Source organism: Oncorhynchus clarkii, chromosome 22 (assembly GCF_045791955.1).
Source record: "Oncorhynchus clarkii lewisi isolate Uvic-CL-2024 chromosome 22, UVic_Ocla_1.0, whole genome shotgun sequence".
NCBI lineage: Eukaryota > Metazoa > Chordata > Actinopteri > Salmoniformes > Salmonidae > Oncorhynchus > Oncorhynchus clarkii.
The window spans coordinates 25185934-25195342 of record NC_092168.1 but is presented as its reverse complement, the minus strand read 5'-3'; the positions used below and the strand labels follow the sequence as shown (position 1 = coordinate 25195342).

The following is a 9409-nucleotide window of genomic DNA, read 5'->3' as shown; positions in this document are numbered from 1 at the left end:
TGTGCGTGCGCTTGCGTGTGTCGCTGAATCAGGAGGGTCCCCAAGGTCAACATGAGGATTAACACAGGGAATATAGTAAATATGGGGGAGGGGGATTACCATGAACTATTCATTAGTACCTGCGTTGGACTGACACAGGGATACAATCAGACAACGCTGCAGGGTGTGTGTTCTTGTGTGTTTTGTGTGTAGGCGGTAATAGCTGTGGAAGAGACAGGTGGCACATGTGTTTCTTTGTTTGTTTGTGTCAGACACATACAGTATGTTCAGTATGTTAGTAATAATGCTTAGGACACAAGCACAGTTATCTGAGCCACTAGTGAAGGTGACTTCCCCTTCCCTGTTCTGACTTACACACCCATCCCGCCAAACCTGTACCCTTACCCCTGTCTAGGACAGGACAGAAATTATGAAGGGAGGGTGGCTTCTGGGTGGGACGTTTCTGCACCCCTCAGAATGGGTTGGAAGGGGAGGTGGGGGTTGGACAGAGAGATGAGGGAGAATAACGTAAAGAACCGACTCTCCAAGTGGCGGCTTTGCCATAGCAACGGGGAAACGGATGAATGAAGGACATCACAGTGGTGGGGAGGTGAGAGAGTGTGAAATTGATTCGGTGAAAGAGTGTGGGAGGCGGGCGTTTCGTTCGTTTGGTGGACAGGCACGTTTTCTCTACTTCCTTCATCCCTTGTTCCCCGTGGACGGGGTCCTCCGGTAGGGCTCTGGGTTCTCTTTTTCTTTCTTTCTTTCTTTCTTTCTTTCTTTCTTTCTTTCTTTCTTTCTTTCTTTCTTTCTTTCTTTCTTTCTTTGTTTGATGTAAATGTTCCTGTGTTTCTCAGAACATGTAGGGTGAATGGTGGAGGTTATTTTATCTGTCTTTCTATCTTCCTGTCTCTTCGTTAGAGCAGGTGTTTGGGAGTTTCTTAGAGAACATGCCGGACTAGAGGAGAGAGCAAGTGTGTGCATGTTCTGTGGGTCTGAACAGCAGGTGTGTGTGTGTGTGTGTGGGTGGGTGGGTGGGTGGGTGGGTGGGTGGGTGGGTCGTGGTGTGTTGGTAGGTCAGTGTGTGTGTGTGTGGGTTGGTAAGTGGGTGGGGGGTGCGGGTGAGGTTATTGCTCCTGGCTATAGGGAATGAAAGGACAGGCAAATGGCTGTGCAGTTGTCATGGTTCTAAATATACCATGAAATACTAAGGATGTGTGTGCTGTGCAGTGTTTCCCCTAGGACTTTTTTCAGAAGCGGTGGGGGGCAGGTCTTAAATGTGCAATTTTAAAAGCATGCAGAAAATAAATAAATAAATGGAGGCCGGGATTAGATAGAGGGACACATAGATCAGTACATGGGAATCTGTTAGCAATTACACTGATTTAAAGTGTATAAAATGGGGTAAAATTAAGCTGGTTTACTGGTGCTTTGATGCATTCAACCCGCTGGCATTCAATAGCAACAACACCACAATGACAGTTTCATTTTATATGGAGTCGCTGACCTCCAATTGATGACTAGCCTGGCCTGCCTTGACTCCAGACGGACTGACAATCAGGGTTATAGGTTAGGGGTTAGAGGTCATGGTTAAACCAATCAAAATGCTCAATCTATGTAGGGGAAACACAACATGGCTGAGATGATGGAAACAAAACAGAAGGGACATCACAGCTGAAAGTCATCATACAGCCACATGAACATCTCTGTGGGCTATTTTGGAATAGTTTTTAGTCTATACATTTCTCAGTGTATGTTATGCTACGCAGGGAAAAACATAGCATTCCAATGGTGTGCCGTGTTCATGTGTTGATCAAATGCTATAATGTAAAGATATGCTATCAGCTTCAAGGCCTCTGATGCTTTTGTTTTAGGTTAAGGTTTCAAGAACATTCTGAGAAGCTTGATATTATTATGAAACGTTATGGAACATTATGGGAATGTTCTAGAACCAGCCTGTGGTGGTGTTGATGTGCAAGGTGTGTGACGAGACAGACAGATCTGTCCAGACTCAACCCCTAAGGGTTCTCTCATCCAATATTAATGTTCTGCATGAATATACATGGGCCATTTGGCAATTTGGCAATTTAAATTGAAGTTATAGCAGAAAGTCCCAGTCAATGATAGGTATGGGTTAGGAGGGTGTGTCAAGATCACATGAAGTTCACATGAAGAGCCAGTAAGTGGTTAGGAGAAGGGTCCCGTTTGAAAGATGTATTTTGAATGACTATCTGACTAGCTAATATGATTGAATAACTAAGAAGATGGTAAATGAAGAGAAAGGTGGTCTTTGAGGACAATAAAGTCTATATATCTAAATCGGTGAGGAGAGGACTGACTATGTGTGTCTCAGTGTAGTGGATGCCAGGTCTCTTCTCGCCTCCCTGCAGCCCAGCTCAGTGAGAGTAATCCTCCACACTCAGATATTTATACAGTTGTAGCACTATGCTCACACTAAACATTTATATTGGATTTCCAGAAGAGGAGAAGGTAATTATTTAAGCTCTGCAACTTTAGCTTGCTCTCTCCCCCCCTCTCCTTATCCTGGCTTAACACTCTTTGCCTCCCTCTCTGTCATTCTGTCTCTCCTCTGTCATTCTCTTTCATATCTCCCTCTCCATCTCTCTCCTCTTCTGTACTTCCCCCTTCCCCTGTCCTCTTTTCATGCCTGCTAAAGACGAGGTGGTTGTAGCTGGTTACTTAGCGACCAGAGAAGTTTGTTTACACTACAATGAGGTCAGCAGGGGTGGGATAGAGGAGAGATTTTGGTGTGTGTGTGTGTGTCATCTGGTCTGCGTGGTTGTGGTCAGATGGACCCTCTGTCTCTCTGGAGACACACACACGCCAAGGGAGTCAAGCCTCTAATAGAGAGGAGCTGCACATTTGTGCTGTTGGAAAATGTGTGTTTGTGTTTATGTGTGTGTATGTTCATGTACATTTGCATGTGTAGAGTGTGTTAAGCAGAGATAAGCTGTATATTTGGATGCCTGTAATGCTTTGGAATGGCATGTAGGTCTGGCTGATTCACAGAACAACTTAGACACAGTCCTGGTATTAGACTAGAGTCATTTAGAATGAAACCCACAGATCAGTTGGCTCAACAGCCCTCCTCCCTCCCTCCCTCCCTCTGTTTTTTCATGGCCAGCTCTGATCTGACAGCTGAGTGAGTTGGGATGGGGGACGTTTTGGGAATGATATGACTTCCGCAGTAACAGCTGACATAGTGACTTCACAACATAACCAACATCATCTGCATTCCTGCCACGTGTAATTCTCACTATGTGAGGGGCAATGTGCGAGTGTTAGACTTTGCTTGTGACTCAGTGTGTTTGTTTGTTAGCCAGTGTGAGTGGGGATATGTGGTTTTGTGCTTGCGTTCGCTTGTATGTTCGAGAGTCGGTGTGTGTTTCATTGAGAGAAAGCGTGTGTCTGTCAGTATGTGTGTATGTGAGTGAGTAAGCATCAGTGGGTAGCAGCAGCGGTCATGGTTCTCAGTCTTAGACGAGCTGGGGCAGGGGAAGGTAAGTTGAGGAGGCCGCTCCAATCAGAATTCTGCATTGTGGGACTGTGTCAGGGGCTTGTGGGATTTGCGTTGTTCCTTTGTGTGGTTGGTTATTGATTGTCTCTGGCCCAGGATGTGTCACCTCCTTTATTCTATACTGTCCTTTGTACTGGCTGGCTGTTCATGGAGGGGAGGGGGGGGGGGGAATGTGTGGAGAAAGAGTGTAACTGGTTGTTTTCCCGGAGTGAAGTGAAGAAGGTTGAACGGAAAAGGGGTGATGGTGGGTGCTGCTTTTAAGTTATTTAATCTCTCTTTTTTTGCTTTTCTGTCTCTTTCTTTCTCTATCTCTCTCTCTCCCTCTCTCTCTCTCTTTCTCTCATTTTCTTTCTCCCCTTTCCACCCTTTTCTCCTCCCTCCCTCCCTCCCTCCCTCCCTCCCTCCCTCCCTCCCTCCCTCCCTCCCTTCTCTCTCCTCTCCCTCCCCTCAGCTATCAGTGGTAATGACCTGAATCATTCTCCTCTCTGTCATTACTGCTCTGCTGCACTCTTCCCTGTCTTCTACACTACATATGGCCTGTTTCTGCTCCTGCTTTACCAGGCAGATAGGCACGTTTGGACATTTTAGACTTGATCTCCTTTAGTTGGGTTAGTATAGTTTGGGTTTGGAAGTCAGAGATACTGTTTGGCAAAATGTGTAAACTGTTTGGTTTCCAGGGCTATTTATTTAACAGTGGGATATTGCCGGTTGATCCGTGCTTAGTGTAATGACTTGAATGTAGCATTCTCACTCAGATTAGCATGATGCTAATAGTGGCACAATTTATGCATTTGACGGGGACAATGCACATCAATTAACATTTCTGTAAATCTGATAGGTAAATTTAAAAAAACATCAATCAGTCTCACATTCTCAGAATGTAGTGTTGGGTATCAATTGACCTCTGAACCTTCTGTCAGGTTTGATTTATTGTAGGAGCCCCTGACTGTAGTTGATCATTTACTCATAGTGAGGTGGTCTCATCAAACATTCAGCAGCCATACTGGAGTGGAATGGAGCTGTATCTGTATCTGTATCTGTGAGCTGTATCTGTCGTAGTTCCTGGCAGCAGCCTGGCAGCCTGCAGACTCCTAGCTGTCTACTCTGACATGGACAGGAATAATCAGGAATAGTGGCCTAATTGGTTCCTCTGACGCCACACTGGAGACTGGCAGACTGGCACATGGTGTGAAGAGGCAGGGCACTTTCCTGGAGCACTTTATCAGACTGGAGTTGCTGTATGGTTTGTGTGTTTGGGATGTGTGTGTGTGCATATTTGCATATCTGTGCGAACATGTTGGTCCTAATTTGTCGATTAATAAATATGAGTGTGTGTGTTCCTTTCCTCGAGATGTTGACCTATAACAGTCTACCTTGTCTCAACTGGGTCAATATCATCATTAGTAGAAGCTGTTATGTACTATTACGCCTATGATCTATTATTTATGCCTCCAGTTCAGTGGAACACAGGGTTGAGCTGGTCTTTTGGAGGGGAAGATGGAGGGATTATAGGTTGTAATCCAGGATGATACTGAGATTAAAACAGATTACACACACACTGAGGAGATCTGTGGACTTAGACCAGGTGTGTGTGTGTGTGTGTGTGTGTGTGTGTGTGTGTGTGTGTGTGTGTGTGTGTGTGTGTGTGTGTGTGTGTGCGCGCGTGTGCGTGCACGCGTGCGTGCGTGCGTGCGTAGTAACAGTGTGCTCGACTTGCTTGGTTCTGTCTCTTGTCAAATGTGTGGGCAATTGGTGCTTTGCTTGAGTTTGTTTTTCAGAGGAGAGCAAATAGAGGGAGCTAGAGGAAGCTGAATGATTCTTCTGCCTGTTGTCCCTCTGCTGTGCTGTGAAGCGTAGCATGCTCTGATACAAGACCACTCTCTCCCTCATTTTAGACCAGGGAAAAACATCAATCCTTTAGTGGGCTCTCTCTTCCTTACATAGTACACACCCTCCAAAACATTCACTCACTTAGACATGGGCTTGTACACCAAATATTCCACAATAACAGCCTCCTATACACACACACACACACACACACACACACACACACACACACACACACATGGATATACACTACATGACTTAAAGTCTATGGACACCTGCTTGTCGAACATCTCATTCCAAAATCATGGATATTAATATGGAGTTGGTCCCCCCTTTGCCTCCACTCTTCTGGGAAGGCTTTCCACTAGATGTTGGAAAATTGTTAAGGGGATTTGCTTCCATTCAGCCACAAAAGCATTAGTGAGGCCTGGCACTGATGTTGGCCGATTAGGCCAGGCTTGCAGTCGACGTTCCAAATCATCCCAAAGGTGTTCGATGGGGTTGAGGTCAGGGCTCTGTGCTGGCCAGTCAAGTTTTTCCACAACGATCTAGACAAACCATTTCTGTGTGGACCTAGCTTTGTGCACGGTGGCATTGTCATGCTGAAACAGGAAAGGGCCATCCCCAAACTGTTGCCACAAAGTCAGAAGCACAGAATCGCCAAGAATGTAATTTTATTCTGTAGTGTTAATGTTTCCCTTCACTGGAACTAAGGGGCCCGGACCATGAAAAGCAGCCCCAGACTATTATCCCCCCTTTTATACACCTGTCAGCAATGATGTGGCTGAAATAGCTGAATCCATTAAGTTGAAGTGGTGTCCACATACTTGTGTATATATAGTGTACTTTCTAGAACAACATGTTGTATGAAACAGACACTTAATGAACCCCATAATCCTAAACAGGAAACAAACCGCTAACACTAGTGTCGCAAAATGACAACACCATATTATTACATCACTACATCAGAGCCCAAATTCACAAAACACTTCTTACTCAAAAACAAGAAGCTTCTTATTTTAAGGAAAAAAATAAGAAGTTTATAAGTTCAATTTCTCAACAATATCTTATGATTTAAGGATTTTCCTACGAATTTCTCAAACATTTTCTTATGAATCTTCTTAAGATGTTTGTTGCTAGCCAACCGTTTTAGCTAGCTATCTATATCTAGTTAGCAATGGCAATCATGTTAGCATATTTCCTACTGAGATTACTGTTCTAAAACATGTTATTGGGTTTACATAATCAATACTGAAACTTTCAGATTAAGTTTGTGAGTGAATTAAACATGTTAAATTGCTTTCATTAACTTTTTCTCTCACTGCACTTAGTTTAAGACAAGGTTTTAGCTATCTTGGAATGAATAACATTTCCAATGACTTTATTTTCAAAAATCTAATTTCTTAACTTTTTTGATTAAGGCGAAACAGAAGAAATTACAGAAGAAGTGTTCAGTTAACCTTTTTGAGGAATAGCAACTTTGCTTAACTTTCTTCTTAAGTTTATAGTTAAGGAAAACATTTATTCTTAAGAAGGTTTTGTGAATCTGGGCCCAGCTTCTTATTATTACATCATCGGTTATCGCCCGTTACATCATCACCATTGCCATGCAGGCCTGATGATGCCCGAGGCCATCTTGCTCTACCATGCTCTATGAATGCATTGCAGTGAGACTTATGAGAGCTCTGAAATGGCAAAAGGGATACGTCAGGATTTTTGGCAATCAGGCCCTTTATCTACTTCCCCCAGAGTCAGATGAACTCGTAGATACAATTGTCATGTCTCTGTATCCAGTATGAAGGAAGATAGAGGTACTTTCACGAGCCACTGTTAGCAGTTGTGCTAGCACTAGTTAGCAACTTCCTTCAAACTGTACGCAGAGACATAAACATGGAATCCACACGTTCTTCTGACTCTGGGGAAGTAGATAAGGGGCCTGATTGCTAAAATCCCAAAGTACCCCTTTAATATGACCTTCAATATGTAGGTGAGAGTGACAGAGAGTCAGTGACAGTGAGGAAAAGTGGGGGGTAACAGAGAGAGCGAGGGGGATGATAGAGAGTGAGGAAGAGAGGAGGGAAACAGAGAATGATGGAAAGTCAGTGACTGGGAAAGAGAGGGGGAAGATAATACCTAATCCAGTTAATAATAGAGCATTGGATTAGAGGGGTGTGTGGGGGGGCGGGGGGATGTGTGTGTGTGCATGCGTATGTATGTGTAGTGAAATTTCTCATTAACAGAGAGAGGCTCTAATCAGACCAGTCCAGATGGACACCAGAGAGAGTTTGTGTGAATACAGTATTAACGAGAAAGTGTGTTTTATTCTCCCTGAATTAGTTTTGAGGACACACCCCTGTATGCATTTAATTTTATATAAATGGAGATTTAGCCAATTGGTTCGTTTGCCTATCCGCAGTTCAAACAGCCAAACCCTAAATATGAGAAATTTGGGTTGTAAAATAAATAAATATTTATTTGTGTAAATATATCACACCAAATGAATAATTGATTAAAGGGGGTCCCACCTCATGGTTAATTCATTAATGTAGCCCAACATTCCCAGAGCCACGGGAAGAAAGTGTTAATAGCGAGCGTTGGTTCAGGGCAAGAACACAATGTATTACTTGGCATCTGTATTAGAGCTCATCTAACTTTTTACTTGGCATCTGTATTAGAGCTCATCTAACTTTTTACTTGGCATCTGTATTAGAGCTCATCTAACTTTTGAAATGACACATACACACAGGGCCCGTGCACAGACCCTTGGTGGGCATGTGCTCAAACCCTTTTGTTTTTCTTCAGCAAACGTGGCCACATACTTGTTGAGCAATTATTACAAGAAGGGGGAAAAGCAGCACAATCTGATGAGGAAAGTATTTTGCTAAAATATTTTGAACTGGAATAAATGCTGCACTCATAAACAATGATCTACACAATTTCAGTCAAAATAGAAAATTGTCAGAAATACTATAGCCTACCATTGACTATAGCCAACCTAACTCCATGTGTTTCCACTATCATGTATCCCAGTGGGTTTCAAACTTTTTCACCTGCAATCCCCAAAAAGTACTGGTACAAAACTTGCAAGCCCCCCCGCGCACACACATGCACACGTGAACATACACACACAATCTCAATGTAGCCTGTCATTCCAGCCATAAACGGTGAGGCATTTTCAAAACGCAACATAGCTTACAAAAATAAACTATGTTTTACACCTGCATTTTGAGCTGAATGTCATTCATGTTAGTAGCCAATTTCAATTAGGGATATATCTTGTCACGTTCAGAGCAAGCAGATTCATACATCCTCCTTGTATCAGGACCAGATGGAAAGCATGTTCTGTCTGTACAGCGCCATCACTTTGGGGGGCAGCCGGCCTGCAGAGTGCTCATTGCCAGCCGGGTAGCCCTGTTCTTCCTCACAAATATCTTCATCAATTTGCCAGGATACGTTACATTTTCCTCCCAATATATTGAAGGAGGTACGATGTTACAGCTGCATATCTTTAGACATATAGCCAGTCTAAAGACTAGTCCAAACTAGTCCGATCTGAAATATGAAAATGATCAATCAAATCGTCAGGTAGCATATTGTTCTGGCAAAGATGAGTCAGTAGATTGCTAAACTGTATTTCATATGAATGATACACTTTCCTGGCAAAACTGGAGGAAATGAAACTAGTTATTCTGGTCACAAATCTGGATATGCGCACCTGTTTTTGCACGCCAATGCTGATGACTGGCTACTGGTCAACTATCAAGACGCGCAAATTTTTGTTTCTGAAGCATAGATGAGGGGAATTTTACCACCACCGAAGAGGGTACTTTGGAGACTGGAAGGGCAAGAGGGCATGTACTCTGCACAGGTGGAGCCCTATCGGTTGTTGTCAGGATAAGGTTGTCTCAGTATTGATTCCCATCAGAAGGAAGGTGTTGATACTATGGTGATATTGATGTGTGTCAGCAGGAGCATCAGTTGACAGCCGACTGACACTAAACCTCACTCCTCTTAGAAAGCATGCCTTCTCAACCATACACTCACTCACTCACTCACTCACTCACT

The 9409-nt window shown here is 43.6% G+C and overlaps 1 protein-coding gene across 2 annotated transcripts in view; it reads left to right on the top strand.

Moving 5' to 3' along the window:
* The first annotated feature begins 3362 nt into the window (after nucleotides 1-3362).
* LOC139380627 (myosin XVI) overlaps nucleotides 3363-9409 on the top strand; it is a 180384-nt gene continuing 174337 nt past the window's right edge. The window contains exon 1 of one of the 2 annotated variants that reach the window (XM_071123511.1): nucleotides 3363-3500. In XM_071123511.1, coding sequence (XP_070979612.1) covers nucleotides 3464-3500 — 37 coding nt within the window. In that variant the 5' untranslated portion in view covers nucleotides 3363-3463. The remainder of the gene's footprint in view (nucleotides 3501-9409) is intronic. The other variant, XM_071123510.1, reaches the window with a different exon arrangement.